General features: G+C 41.5%; 2 protein-coding genes across 5 annotated transcripts; one reads left to right on the top strand and one right to left on the bottom strand.

The window, feature by feature from the left end:
* Positions 1–138: 138 nt before the first annotated feature.
* ints10 (integrator complex subunit 10) lies at positions 139–7,449 on the top strand. 4 transcript variants are annotated; one of them, XM_069669275.1, is made up of 18 exons: positions 139–571; positions 719–786; positions 884–987; positions 1,158–1,297; positions 1,394–1,475; positions 1,572–1,712; positions 1,861–2,035; positions 2,505–2,674; positions 2,783–2,922; positions 3,484–3,637; positions 3,739–3,821; positions 4,191–4,346; positions 4,943–5,051; positions 5,369–5,448; positions 5,612–5,774; positions 5,904–5,997; positions 6,294–6,362; positions 6,874–7,449. In XM_069669275.1, exons 1-18 carry the CDS (start codon positions 443–445, stop codon positions 7,028–7,030), a joined length of 2,214 nt encoding a protein of 737 aa, XP_069525376.1. In that variant the 5' UTR covers positions 139–442; the 3' UTR covers positions 7,031–7,449. The 4 variants fall into 4 exon arrangements, with proteins under 4 accessions (XP_069525376.1, XP_069525375.1, XP_069525379.1 ...); XM_069669274.1 differs by having other exon boundaries at positions 2,780–2,922; XM_069669278.1 differs by lacking the exon at positions 6,294–6,362.
* Positions 7,376–14,278, bottom strand: tlr1 (toll-like receptor 1). Its single transcript, XM_069669273.1, has 2 exons — positions 14,214–14,278; positions 7,376–10,043 (listed from the first exon to the last, which is right to left on the bottom strand). Exon 2 carries the CDS (start codon positions 10,034–10,036, stop codon positions 7,628–7,630), a length of 2,409 nt encoding a protein of 802 aa, XP_069525374.1. The 5' UTR covers positions 10,037–10,043; positions 14,214–14,278; the 3' UTR covers positions 7,376–7,627.
* Between the last annotated feature and the right edge of the window lie 1,529 nt (positions 14,279–15,807).

Here is a 15,807-nt window from a genome sequence, read left to right as displayed (position 1 = left end):
TTAAAGCTCTAAAACAGCTACTTTTCGCGTTATTTTGGTGCGACTAGCAGGCAGTGCGTGAGATTTGGTCGTAAAGCAGGTTAGAGTTTTACGACTACTGTGTGACGTAATTGTCGTAACTTCAGATGTGTCGGTAAATAAAGGTTCAGCTATAATTGATCATTTTAATAGGACTTTAAATTGCTCTCCGTGTTTGAATGCCAATTTTCTAAGACATTTATGATACTATTAAAAAACAGAGCATGATGTGTTTACAATTCTAGCGAAGTTATCAACTGAGTGTCGTTACGCTAACTAGCTAGCCATGTTGCTAGCTGTTTTCCTACATTTAGCACAGAACAGCTAACATTAGCTTAACGTTGCCCACAGAGACGTGCAAGAGAGTCGTATGCAGTAATCTTAAGCCCTAACTGTTTGGCATTAAAAGCTCGCCTCGTGTAAAATGTCAGCGCAGAAAGACTGCGAGTTTCTGGTGAAAAGAGCCCGCGAGCTGGTCTCAGATGATCCCTGTGCGGCCAAAGCCTGGCTCATAACTGCCAGGACCCTTTACCCTGCAGACTTCAACATACAGGTAACATGAATCATTTAACTCAGCTCATTATTATGGTTAAACCACGGGAGTTATATGGATTTCTCCAAATGTGCCATTAAAGTATCATCATGGGAGATCCTCTTTAAGGAGTCATTGATAATATTGTATTGATGTTTTTTTTCACAGTATGAAATGTACATCATTGAACGCAATGCAGAGAGGACAGCTTCTGCAGGGAGACTGCTGTATGACATGTGAGTTACACTGCTCCATACCTCTGTGTGTTAATGTCATCAAGTGCCCTTTGCTGAGTCAGAGCTAACAGTTCACAATGATATTTTCTTCCTTTAGGTTCATCAACTTTCCAGATCAACCCATTGTGTGGCGGGAGATCAGTGTCATCACTGCTGCCCTGCGCAGTGATTCTCAGGACAAACATGCACAGTTTTTACGAGGTGGGAGGATTTTAATTGTCCTTGTTCTACACAGATAGACCATATACATAATTATAAATTTCAGCATCCCTACAGACAGGAAAGTTATAATGAAGTGTTGGGCTAATGATAGGAACAGTGTGTGTTTTGATGCCTGTTGTTTTATGCTTGTGTGTGTTTGTCTCCCCTAGGGCTTTTTGAGACACTTCCTGGTCGTGTGCAGTGTGAGATGCTACTGAAAGCCACAGAGCAGTGTTTTAACACTTTGGAGAAGGCGGAGATGCTGCTCCTCCTCCTTAAGCGCTTTCCAGAGTCAGTGGTCCAACACGGGGTATGTACCAATATTGTAACACAATAACGTGTGTTGACATTTCAACCGTGAGTAAATGGCACATAACCGGCCGCTGGTAATATTCTGTCTGTTTAGGTAAACCTAGGTGAAACCTTGTTGGAGGCAGAGGTGTCAGAGAATGTGGAGACTCCTGTTAACTGCTTCAGAAAACTTTTTGGTGAATAAAACACTTCATTAAAACTTGCTTAATATTAATTTTCAAAATGCACTTGCTGTATTGTATGATGTGAACACTTGTTTTTTCTCAATACAGTGTGTGATGTCCTTCCTTTGGTCATAAACAACATGGACATGCGCTTGCCGTCCAGCCTGATGCAGAAGTACATGCTGAAAGCAGCTGAATTCTACATCGGCTATGTTACCCGTGGACCCTCACCTGATGTACAGATACAGGGTAAAGCTTCTCTTGGTGCTAACCCAGTGATATCACTTGAAACAGCAATATTTCTATTCCTACAGCAGAGGCTTCTTCCATATTTTTCCTATTATTTCACTGCCTGTCTGACAGTGTTCTTTTCTGTTCCTCTTGGTCTTTGTTTCAGGGTCTCAAGAGAGTGGTTCCCTGAAGTCACCCACTGTATCCCGCGGTTCCCAGCGATATGTGATTGACGGCTTGTCGGAAAAGTCTTCAGTGGTAGCAGAACCTTGGGAGAGGCTGCTGGATATCCTCGCTGTGGTTGGAGCACGCTGCGAGTGGCAGGGGGACAAGGGACAGAGGTAGTCTGCTGTGAGCCTGTCAGTCAACCAGATCTGTTTAACGGTTGTTTCTTATTTAGATGACTCTTACACATTTATAACATCAGTATGTTAAATGATTGTATAAGAGGTCCACCTAACTTAAACTAATACAGTCTTATACCACAATCCAGCATTAATTCTACATACTTGAAGGTCATAATTTTTATAAGTTTTTGTTGTGGGAATATTAAAGAGTGCAATTTAGCCTTTACCACTTGTATATTACAATACATATATAAGTCAGTAATAGACATAGAATCCTAATATTCATTGTTAAAAATATTATTAAAAGATAACAATTTTGGTGTTGCATCATGTGCTTAGAATTGTGTAAAAGTGAGAGGTGTGCAGAAAGAGATAGCTAAATATACAAGTGTACCATTAGCCATTTGACGTGAGTGTACATGTTGTATTTTGTTATTTTGTGTGTGTGTACCTCATGCTTTAGGGGTTATGTGGACATGCTGCAGAGAGTGAAGGAGCTGTGTCGTTACCTGCCTGGTCTGGAAGGAGACACAAGGTCCCGCTGCTGCAGTCAAGTGGTCATCTGTGCTGCACTCGTCCTCTTCCGCAGTGCCTTCCTCTACGTCTCAGCTGTACAGCCGGCACTGTTCCAGGGTCAGCCTCTATCTTTGCAACCACACGTAGTTATCTGCCTAGTCTGTATTTTTGTCCTTGTAATGAAAGTTTCAATTATTAATGATGTGTTGTTGGGTTTTTTAGCAGGTGTGAATGCATTGAGTTCAGGGCCATGGATCCTTGTAGAAGATTTGAGTTCGGTGTATAATGAAATAGAAGTGGAAAGAGGAGCAGCGAAACACGCACATAAGAAGCGCAAACTGCCTGATGGGAGAGAGAAGACAATGGTGAGTATGGATCAGAAATCACTGAGATGGGTCTATCTGATTTGTTTGAGGCTTGACAAAGATTGACTGATCTCTAATGTGCAAGCTTGTTGTATAATAATAATAATAATAATAATTTTATTTATATAGCGCTTTAAAAGGTACTCAAAAACTAACCGACACAGGTCCAACAAGTGGACCCGCTGTGGAGATTCGGCTCCATTATGCAAATTGTAGCTCTTTGGGGCACTGGTGGCTGCAGTTCCCGTTGTGTTAGGGCTAAAGACAAGCTGTAGTAATGGTGGTTATGCTAGCCTCGGCAGGCTGTCCAGGCTGGGAAACATAAAACTTAAAATCCAAGAGCCCAATCACTTTCAATTCAATAAGATAAAAACAGGATCAGGATCTTACTAGGAAATTACTTGAAAACTAGGTCAAAAGTAAAGTAAAAATGTCAAAATTAAGGCAGAGCTCCTGCCAGGCACTGACAACACCAACGCTTGCGTGTTTTTCCTGCGAAAATGTGACTATGTGTTCGTCAATAGCATTCGGTCAGTTGTATCTGTATATCTGTAACTGTAGAGCTCAGATGATGAGGAAGGGTTGGGGAAAGGTCGTGGTCGACACATTTTAGTGAACAAGACTGAGATGCCCAGCTGGTCAGAGACTCTGGACAGCTTCCGCACAGCGAGGGAAAGCTGGGACCTTCTTCACTCCCACGATGGCCTGGAAACAGGTAATCACCTCCTCTGCACATTTCAACTTTCTTTAATTAATTTGTGAAACATACAGGGGGAGAAGTCTCTGTCATTTGATTGTCTCATTGCTTTTTCATAGAATTCAAGAAGATCTGTGGCTCTTGGAAGACGGACAGCTGGCTGTGGTTCAGGATATTCCTCACAGACATGATCATTTACCAGGCAAGAAACAGTTTTAGATGATGTTTCAGTTTTGTGTTTTTGATCAGACACTCGTTGCCCTTTTATTAGTGGTTGGTAAATTATTCTATAATTTTCTTTTGGATTAAAATAAACTTTGTTAGTCACTGTGGTTACATTTAGTAATTGGAGAAGCAGCAGAAGCAGAAAGAGCAGTATACTTATAGCAGTGCACGTTTTGTGTTGTATTTAAGACGGAGAGACATTTAATAAAATAATGCAATATATAAATAGATTTTCATAATGGGAGAAATTTATAAATTTTAAAACATCATTCCATCATTTCTTAAGTTGTCTGTGACTGCATGATGATTTTGTGTGTGTGTTTTTGGTTGGGGTGTGTGACTCCAGGGACAGTACCGTAAGGCCCTCTCCAGCCTGCACCAGATGGCTGCAGTGCAGCAGCCTCAGCCTGGGCAGCAGAGCCCCTCATGTCAGGCCAGTCTGGAGCACCACAGGGCCCTCATACAGCAGGCCTCCTGCCATTACGCACTGGGAGAGCACAGGGTACACACACACATGCACACACAACACATAAACCCAACTGACCCTCAGGTGTGTGTCAATAGACATGCATACACAAACACGGGTGTTAAATCTCATTGTTGTTCGGTCCCATTTTCATTTGTTTTCTAAAGGCACACTTTGATCATACTATACTTTGTTTATACTGTTGTTTTGAGCACTTATTGCTATTTCTTTCGAATCTCATTGAGATTTATGATTTTCATTCTTTTATTTCACCCTATTCTGTAAATATTTTTTTGCTTTCGAACATCTGTTGAAGTAAGATGTATTACACAAACATACAGTAATACATCATCAAAAATACATCAACAACAGAAAGTGGCCTGCAGGTGGCGTTGTAGTTTTACAGAGATTTGTTTCCAGATGTCTGGTACAATATAATGTTGACCTAACTTAACATATATATATATGAATTTAATTTTCACCCTGACTTAAAGACTTTTATTATTTTTGTTATGCTAATCGAGAACTAAATATTCGTGGAATTATAATGAAAAATTGTACATATGTGTTATTACCCTGCCCTGTCTTCACATTTGATTTACTGAATATATTGTATGGTATCTATTAATCAGATGGCCTGTGAGAAGCTGCTTGATATGGTCAGTTCACTGGTGCCTCCTAACCAAGAAGCAACAAAGACCCCAGATGATCAGGGTAGAGTCAAGACCAAAACAAGGAAAGGTAAACACCTCCTGCTTCTGTAAAACCTACGAACAGCTTTTAACTTGTAATGTAGAATTAAAATCAAATGGACCTTTTTTAAGTGCAAAATATTTCTATGCATTTGTTTAAAAAAGGGGTCATTGTGAGGCTGCATGTGGACACATTGTTACGTGACCAGCCAAACAATATAACAAGAAAACCACAAGTTCTCCATGCAAGTTAAACAGGAATGAGATCCATTGTACTTTGTGTTGCTGCTGTTTTCAATGACACCGTTTTTTATAGAGAAACAAATATGAGAACAATATGCAGTGACTCATTTTTGTCACATCCAGGTAATGACCTCAGATTGCTTCCCTGCACCAGCAAGGCTGTGTTGCCTTTCTGTCTCCAGCTGATGCTGGCCTGCTTCAAGGTAGGAAACCAGTTAAGTTTGCATGAATGCATTTAACCATGGGTTGCAGTCTGATTTTTATGAGTGACTGAGAAGAGGGACACAATTTTTGCCGCAACTTTTTTTTCTAGATATTTAAACTTGTTTAAGCTGCTTTTTCTCTTTTCTCTTTTCATCCTTTCAGCTGCGGGCCTTTACAGACACTCGTGACGACCTTTCCCTCGGTCATGTGGTGGTGCTCCTGCAGCACGACTGGCCGCAGGGCGAGATGCTATTTTTAAAAGCAGTGGACAAGATCTGTCAGCAAGGCAGTTTCCAGTATGAGAATTTCTTCAACTATGTCACCAGTATCCTTTTATTGTAAATAATCAGACAGCAACAAACGAGCCTACATAGAGATCAATACCTTTGTGTTCACTTTGTCTGTGTTCTTGCGTGACAGAGGGTAGTGTCCTTAAGCTCATGATTTTTGTCAGACATCGACATGCTGGAGGAGTTTGCGTACCTTCGTACTCCAGAAGGGGGAAGGATTCAGCTGGAGCTGCTGCCCAATCAGGGAATGCTCATCAAGTAAGAGCCTCCCATTCAGAAACGTTTCAGTTTGCATCGTGACTCTGCACACTCCCGTTCTGTTGCTGTTTTCAAAGAGAACAGTGCAATTGATTGATGATCTAAGTAGACATGGCCTGTGGGGAAAAATGTACTCTGAACTGAAAATGCTGTAAACTGAGCGGGCTTTAGAGAGAGAGAAGCGGTTTATATTTAAAACAAGCTTCTCATAAACTACTTGATTTATTGCTTTAAAAGTAAAGACAGTTGAATGCACCCTCACTGACGGAGAGTTGTTGAATGTTGCTGTCCCTCAGGAACCCTAGTCCCGCCCTGGGGGTGGAGTTAAATACCCTTCTGCTACAAGGGGTGCAGACGATGGACAGGTACCCCAGGCCCCTCTTCCCACAGTCCCATCCCTCCCCCCACACCAGTCACCCTTTCTTCATCCCCAACTTCAAAGCTTGTCATCCCCCCAGTTTTGATTTGGGCCTGTCATTTTACATCAACAGTTAGTCGTCCTTTGATTTCCTGTTGGCGTTTCTTTCTTTGAGCCATTGCTCGTCTTTCTGTGGTCATCACTGTTGTTGTTGTTGTTGTTATATGCGGATGATGTCGGTCTTGTTGTGCAGTCAATTAAGTTTCATAATACTTGATCTCATTTCATTTGTGGACACGTTTTATGTTATTTTCTTTATGATAATGAAACTTTGTTGGTGTGTAATTTTGATTATGTATGTTAGGAAAAAAGTACCATGCTGTTTGTGTTTTCATATTCTGTCTTTGCTGTATACATTAGCAGTCCTTCTCTGTCTTGAAACGTAATACATTTCATATTAATACATTTCTGAACGTCTGTAGGTTTGTGTTTACATTTGTATCTCTGTTATTTTTCAGACACCACACAGTGACTCGAGGAATCACCAAAGGAGTGAAGGAAGATTTCCGTCTGGCCATGGAGAGGCAGGTGTCGCGCTGTGGAGAGAACCTGTTCAGTGTGCTTCATCGTTTCTGCATCAATGAGAAAATCATCATCATCCAGTCTCTGCCTTGACACCTGGCTCGTGGCTTTTGAACATTTGCATAGTTGATATTCAAGTTTGAATGCAGCTTGACTGATTTTATGACCCCAACAGATGTTTCTCAACACAGGATGCATTTCTAGTGGTCTTTGTCATGCATCACTTAACTCACCTTAAAAATGAGTCTCTCTTTAAAGAGAGTTGAAAAGTATTCTTTTTAACTCTCTTTTAAGTTCTGTGTTTCTGAATATACCATGCTTTTCACCACGACACATGCTCGACCACATTTGGAGTGGTTTAATCACAGTGTTTTTTTTGTTTGAAGCGATATTGAAAAAATAATTGCGTGCATTTTTGGTATTCTTATGTAGAGTTTATTGTTTTTGTTACAAATCTGATGAAATTGTTAGTTTATATACATGTTTCAATTAAATGTCCTCTAAATGTTTTACAGAAATTCGTGTTATATGATTTATTACAAGCGAACAAGAAAAGTACATAATACAAGAATATGCATTAGCTAAGAAGAAATGCTTTAAAATGTACTTCTACTCTTGCACACTCTTCCCTCTGTCCCATCACACTTCCTCTTCCCACTTCCTATTTCCCTTCAAGTCTGCTTCCCACAGTTATTCCTCTTGTTCTGTGACAGGTGCATTTGGCAGGTCTGCCTGTAGAGCAGCTCTGAGGTTAGCCCAGAACAGCCTCTGTTTGACCCTGTCCTGAGGCCACTCTAAGTATGTGTGCCGGCCCATCATGGACTTCAGCTGGTAGTACTTTGATGGGATCAGGTATTGAGGCAGAGGCTCGAGCAGCACCAGCACAATACTGTCTGATCCCTGAGCGAGGCGCTGATGGCTGGCGAAGTACAGCTCATAATGGCACCACTCGCTCTTGACGAAGTGAGCCGAGAGCACAAACACGGAGCGTCTGCTTTTCTCTACACAGCTGATGATGTTCTCGATGATTGTCTTTCCGGGCACAAAGTTTTTCTCGTGATGGCAAATTTTTAGTCCTCCTGTTGGACCTTCGAGGTTGGGAAGAAGAATATTGTGCGTCCAGTCTGCGTCATTTTGGCTGTAAGACACAAATGCATGAAACTCAACACCCACCAGATCTTCAGGTCGAACTTGTCGTGTTCTGGCTCGATGTTTGGCTTTGGTCCACTGCCCGATCATACCAATATACCAAGGAACATCCAAACGATGGCAGAGGATCACAACTGCGATAATCAACCCCACTGCTGGGCACAGGATGGTGGCAGCTAGAAGGCCGACACTACAGGAGACCACTGGGATTGAGATGTCTTTCAAAGGGGAGTCTCTTACAACCTCTGGATAGGTGCAGTAATAGTCCAACGGCCAGCCAGACAGTTCAATTCCTGTGTGACTTTTCTTTTTCTCAGACTGGATGCCAAGACTTATGAAACTCCTCAGAGTGCAGGTACAGGTGAAGGGGTTCAAACCAACATCCAGGATTTTCAGTTTGGGGCAGCTCTCCAACACTTTCACAGACGGGGCATGGACCGAATTCAACCTGAGCAGAAGCACATTCAGTGAGGGGAAACTGTCACATACTGGCAGGTCCCGCAGCCTGTTAAGATTCAGATTCAGAGATGAAAGGTTTGTTAGTCTCATGATAGATGACGGAACCACAGAAATCTGGTTGTTCTTGAGGTCCAGTGTCTCTGTTCCTTTTGGTAGACACTTAAAAACCGAGTCTGTCAGACCGTTAGAAGAGAGAATCATATTGGTGATATTTGGTGGCCAGAAACATTCTTGCAGACCATCGTAAACCAGCGAGTTGAGGCTGAGATCAAGATGTTGCAGGGACACCATGTGTTGCAAACGTTTGCTTATCAACTGAAGGCTCTTAAAGTTGTTCTCCTGCAGATTCAGTTTCCTAACGTTATCCAGATTCTCACATTCGACAATTTCTTGACCCACCACTCGGGAGAAGATGGAGTCAGCGAGGGCACAAAAGGAGAAGTCCAGTTGAAGGAGAGGACTGTGCGACTTTGGGCATGTCATGTGTATGATCGAAGTGTCAATGACCGCCAAACTCTCCACTGGCATGTTGATCAAAAAGTTGTACACAGCCTCCTGTGAGAAGAAGAAAGTTGTCACCTCCACACCTCTGGCCGTGAAGGACTTCATTCGAGCTGTTTTGGCCACATCGGTGTCTCTCTGAGGCAACCTAGATATGGTCACATCAGAGGCTGTAAAATGGCTGATAGATGTATTCAGAGTCACATTTACAGTCTTGGTTAAGTCTTCCCAGGTGATTGATATGTTGGTGAAATAAAGGTGAGATGTTTTGATTACTGCTCTCTCCTGCAACTGCCCACGTATTTCTTTGTAGCCGTCTGTCATATTCATGAACTCTACTTCAACAAAGAGCGAAAGAGCATCAGCAAGCAGGTCACGGTCCATTATACGATCACTAGTGAGGGCTATCTGAAGCCTTTGGGCATGAACATGTTTCAGGCTTCCTGCTTCATAACCCAGTTCATCCTCCAGGGAGAGGGTCAGTGTATGTAGTTTATTGGCAGCTATGCTCTTAAAATCGTTCATACAAATGTTTTTTGCTCCAAGTGCTAATCTCTCCAGATTAACCAAGGAGCTGAACTCTCTCCCCAGGGTCATTGTGAGAAACTGGTTGAAGGTCAAATTAAGCACCAATAGATTCTCAGTGTGGAGCACGAACTGCTGACGTGACATGTTCTGCAGCCTGTTGTGTGACAGGTCCAGCTCTACCAGGAATGGCGTGTCGAGAAACGTCTCTGGATCTATCTCCTCCAAACTATTCCATGACATGTTCAGGAACCTCAGCAGAGAGGTGTATTTGAAGTCTCCATGGTGGAGCTGCTGTATGTGGTTGCATGAAAGGTCTAAAAACTCCACCACCTGTGGCAGGTTTCCTGGGACAGAGGAGAGGTTTTTGGATGAGAGGTCCACGTAGCTGTCAGGGAATGAAGCACCCAGCTGGAGACCCACCAACATGGCTGCCACACAGAGGGCAGCAGTCACAGGCGGCATCGTTTTCCTGGATAAAAGTAAGAACATTAACATCTGTTTATCAATGATAAGTACACTCAATTGCCAGTTTATTATGGTCATCTTGCTATGTAATTCAATGGAATACTTTCTATCTACACTTCTAACAGTGTACAAATGTTCAGTTATCAACATTTGGCTTACGTCAAATACAAAAGTAGTAGAATGAAAATATAAATAATATACCAAAAGTCAAAGCAGTCATCATGAAGTTCAATTTCCACCATTGATAGTTATAGAGGCTTCAGTATTTGGTGTGGTTATATGCATAATACAGAGAGATAATTCACTGATTTATATAAATGGGGTGGACAGATTAATGGAAACAAAGTTATTGCTTTTGCTCGTGTAGGTTGACTTAATCTCTGCTGGAATTTTAAGACCCCAGAGGCTATGTTGGGATGAGCGAGGAGTGTGAGCGATGAGCGAGATGAGAGTTTGAGCACATCGCGAGACAACGGGTGAGGTCAAACGGCGTAAGAGCCGCACTTCCATCCTGATTGATAAAAACGCTCCATACTTTCACAAATCAACTATAACTGATCCGGAAGGGCGTTTCATCATCATCAATGGCAACAGACTGTTTAACAATAGCTAGAATCTATGGCCCCAACACTGACTCCCCCAATTTCTTTCACTCCCTCTTTTCAGAATTAGCCACCTTTCCAAATTCCCATATTATTCTAGGAAGTGATTTCAATTCCGTATTAAACCCGGATCTGGATCACTCCTCCATCTCAACCTCCCATAAACTTCTCCACTCTTCATCCACAATCAATACCTCACTCCTGAAAGACCCGGACTTCAACAAATATTTTGGACAGGAATAGGCATCCTTCCTAGAGACCAACAACACCCCGGATATAAGTACAAGCACTCTCTGGGAAGCAGGAAAAGCAGTTTTAAGAAGTAAAATAATAGCATACTCCACGAACAAAGAGAAAGAAGAAACAGCAAAAGAACATGTTCTACAGCAGGAGGTGAAGAGACTGGACACCCTAGCCTCTCAAACGCCTACAGACATGATCTACAAAAAATTACTTAAAACGAAACATGAACTCAACAGTCTTCTTAACAAAAAAATAGAATACAATCTTCTCCAACTCTGAAAACAAAATTTTGAATTTGAAAATACAAACTGAAAAATCTTACATTACATTTATAGAAGATACCTCTGGAAACACCACTCAAGACCACACTGCAATAACTAAAGCATTCAGAAATTACTACTCTCAACTTTACACCCCTGAACATAACACCACATCTACAGAAGCTAATGCTTTTCTGAGGACTGTCTCCCTCCCAAAACTCAAGCAGATAATCTGGATAAACCACTTACCATAGACGAAGGAAAACACTACAGCTCATGCCCAATAATAAATCCCCAGGATTAGATGGATACCCAGTACAATTTTTTAAACATTTTCTGGTCACTACTTTCACCCTTATGTTTCAAACTGATGATGAACCGAAATCCTCCAGTGTTCTAAATTTCCCCATCATATGAATACTGCCTTGATTACACTAATCCCTAAACCCAACAAAGACCCCACGCACTAAACACTGATGTTAAAATTATAAGCTAAGCGTTAGCAATAAGACTGGAATCTGTCATTTCATCACTTGTGCACCCAGACCAGACTGGTTTCATAAAAGGGAGACAGTCCACAGAAAACATGCGACAATTATTCAACACAATTCATTTATATGAAACCAAATTTGACACCAAAAAAACAAATCATTCCACCATTATTCTAACACTGGATGCAGAAAAAGTGACAAAATGACAGTATCTAAAGTATAAAAACCAAAACACAGCATCATAAAATCAGTCTTTATACCGACGACATCTTACTTTACTTAACAAATCCGTCAACATCCATCCCGTCAGTCCACAATCTTATCAACTTCGGCAAGGTTTCTGGCTACTCCATCAAATGGTCTAAATCTGAGATTCTGCCTCTAAACCATTTTGACTGGGATGCTGGGGCTGGGGACCTACCCTATGAGACCACTCAATACATTAAAGACCTCAGAATTCATGTTTCAACAAACCCTTACTACATCACACCAAAGAAGACCTCTACAGATGGAATAAACTCCCACTCTCATTAACTGGCTGCATCTCCACCGTCAAGAATAAACTATCTATTTGCCATAACCCCTGTTAACCCATCCCTGGGCTGGTTCTCCTCCCTAAATTCAACCATGAACACATTTTACTGGAAAGGCAAAAAGCCCAGGATCAAATTAACAACACTTCAAAAACCCAAACAATATGGCGGCCTCGATGCACCGAATTTCTACCATTACTTTCTCTCCCACCAGCTGCAATACATCCGACACTGGACAAACAATTCAAATTCAGCCTGGCACGACATTGAACAGACCATCTCCAATGATTTTCTCATCCGGCACATTGCACACATAGACAGATCAGTTAGGACCCACAGCTCTCTCAAATGCAACACCATAAATACAACTCTCACTGCCTGGTGGAAAGCAAATGAAATACTGAATATCAAACTATCTCCTTCACCTCTCACTCCAATCTGGCAGAACCCTATGTTCAAAATCAATAAGGAACCCATCAACTTCCCCGTTTGGAAACAGAGAGGAGTAACCAGCCTGGGGCACCTTTTCAGCAGCAGCTCCCTCATGTCCTAGACCTTCTCAAAGAAACATACAACTTACCTCCGCACTGTCAGTACCAGTACATACAGTTGAAAGAGACACTTAAAAAGAAAATTGATATCCATAATTTCCACAACTTCACTCCTCCATTACTAATACAATTATGTTATCTGATCTGAATATAAATGATACAGACATCAATTGGTAAACCATATGCAACAATACATTCTCCATGTCATACAAATCGAAAATTCAACTAATTCAATACAAGATCCTTCACAGAGTACACATCACCACTCACAAAATTCACCATATGGGCCTCACAGACAGCAACACCGGTACAATATGTCCCACTTTAATAGACAACCACTTCCATGCATTCTGGCTCTGCTCACCAGTTCACCAGTGTTGGTCGGAGGTCATGGGAGAGCTGTCCGTGATCCTCAGCCTCAACTTCCCCCTCTCCCCCTCTTGTGCGATCTGTCCTCACCCACAATCCCACAACATCTACAAGCTTTCATCCTGATAGTATTAGCAGTGGCTAAGAAAACTATTTTACTCAAGTTTCAATAAACCTCCGGCTGAATCTGTTAACAGACCACTGCAACCTAGAAAAGCTCACATCGACATCGATCTGCTAATGCTAATATTAGACCTGTTGACTTCAACTGTTACAATTACTACAGCCTTTATCATTACTCTGCTTCTCGCGCTAATTAATTTTTTTGCTAATCTTCACACTAGTGTACCACTATTATTGGCATTGTAACCATAAGTATGTATTACCTGTTGTTTACGTAACAAGAACATATGTTGTTGTTGCTCTCTTTGCCTGTCTCTATCCTGCATCTCCTTCTATCCCATTTTCGGCCCATCCAGTCGAGGCAGATGGCTGTTCAACATGAGTCTGGTTCTGCTCGAGGTTTCTGCCTGTATAAAGGAAGTTTTTCCTTGCCAATGTGCCGAATGTTGCTAAGTGCTACTCATGGTGATTCATGTTGGGCCTCTCTTTAAATAACGTAAAGAGTCGGTCTAGACCTGCTCTTTTTGTAAAGCGTCTCGAGATAACTCTGGTTATGATTTGGCGCTATGCAATTAAAATTTGATTTGATTTGATTTGACCCTACAGGACAATCTGGTTCCATTCAACAACACCTGGTCTCTTTTCCTGCAGTTCATTCAGAGCTGATTCCTCTTTACACCATCTCAACCAGATCCTCCTAACCCAACACAATAACTCAAAGTAACCCACATCTGTTTTCTCTCTCTCTCGCTTCCTCTTTTTTAATTTTTTTATTTTGGCACTGTGGTTTTTGTTTTAATTATGATATGGCTCTGTACTTTTGCGGTTTGTTGTAAATACTTCTGTTTTGTTAGTTTTTCTGGTGTGCACATGTGATTAATAAATAAATAAATAAATAAATAAATAAATAAATAAATAAATAAACCCTAGAAAAGAAACCAAATGTTAACTACATAAAAAAGTCAACCATTACACAGCACATAGACAGAAGAATGCACTCACCTGTACTGAGGTCAGATGGATTTTCCAGTAGAAGCTTTGCAACTTTATATGTTGCTGATTTGTTCAGATTTAATGAGCTGATATCTTGCAGTTCTTTTATCTGCAGTTAGCAGCTGAAAATCACCGTGGTTGGTCTCAAAGTCTTTCGCTACATCCACAGTTGCAGAGATTAAAAAATTGTTAAGATATGAGAAAAACAGTTTTGTTTTTTGTTTCAACAGACAGCCATCAGCTCTGCAAACTGTCCCACTCCTAATGTTCCTCTCATGCGTCTTTTCTTATGAAACCTCTGCAGACTTGATGGCACTTGCCGCTCACAAGATTGTGGAAATGAAAGCAACTCTCAGACCAGTCACATTATGAGCTCTTCTTCTTCTTCCTCTTTTTACTTCCCTTCCTTTATTTACACTACAGGAAATGTTTATTTAATGTCCTTATTAATATCCCCACACTGTCACAAACATAGATCTTATATAATATTAAGAATTATCTTTATATGTATATCTGTCCTCCTGCTGTCTTAGGGTGTACTGACTTGCATGAATGACTAATTTGACATGAGGCTCAGCACTTTGTAGGTGTTTCATTCTGTCGTATCTAAGCGACCACACTGAGGTCAGTATGGGCGGTAGATGTCCGTTTCCCAACTCAATTAACTGAACCCTCTAATGCTGGAAGCAGAGTGTTTGTCAAGGCAACCTCGCTCCAATCAGCTATAGGCCCTGCCTTTAATGAAGGAGGACGAGGAAGGGGCTATTTGATGGGGTGTGACCTGTTTTATTGTGATTGAGAGCACACACACAAGCACCACACACTTCCCAGCAATGTATTTGTTCACGCAGCACTTCTGTTTCCTCGGGGCTGTGAGCGTTATTCACCCGGGAAGTGGAGCTAAATTGAATAAGGTCATATGAGCTGGTGTTACAGCTCTCACCTGGTGTGTTGTGATTAAATATTGGAGGATCAATGAGGACCTAAGCAGACAGCAGTTTCAGGCTGCACTACATTGTATTGTCCCTCCTTCTATTTAAAAAAAGAAAGTTATATATGTGTTTAAAAAAATAAATCCATTAACTCAAATGTGAAACACAGACAACTTTATTTTTGACTGCAAACAAATCTGTATGTGTTGCAAACAGATTGACCGCCAGTACTTCTTAGCTATGGAGCCAAGATCAGAGTACAAGCTAATTATTGACATAAGAACCTTCTTTACAGCAATCAACAGCATGTTTATAGCTGCGTGTGTGTCCTCACTGACATAGCTCAGTATTACCCTCTGTATCAGGTGTTGGTCCACTCTACAATAGGGTCTTTTTTTGGATACGTTCGTGTGCACCTGATGGACTACAAGTGACAATAATTCAGTGGAAACGTCTCCAAAGTGACGTATTGTACAGGCGAGTGTGTATATGAGTCAACCTTTGTATGTGTGAACATATTGTGGTAGGGAGGGGCTGAGTGGGAGCACAAGTACACTGAGGGAGAGATAGGGAAGTCTGAGCAGGTCGTCAAATGGATCCCGCAGGACCTCAAAGCTTCAGATGTCGTTTTCTTCTGGCTGTCGTCCTTCTCCTTCGTCCTCCACCATCAT

Source organism: Semicossyphus pulcher, unplaced genomic scaffold (assembly GCF_022749685.1).
Source record: "Semicossyphus pulcher isolate SPU_LCO1_2020_fin unplaced genomic scaffold, fSemPul1.0.p SCAF_2, whole genome shotgun sequence".
NCBI classification, from domain to species: domain Eukaryota; kingdom Metazoa; phylum Chordata; class Actinopteri; order Labriformes; family Labridae; genus Semicossyphus; species Semicossyphus pulcher.
The sequence above is the reverse complement of the archived record's forward strand: the minus strand, read 5'-3'. Positions and strand labels throughout refer to the sequence as shown.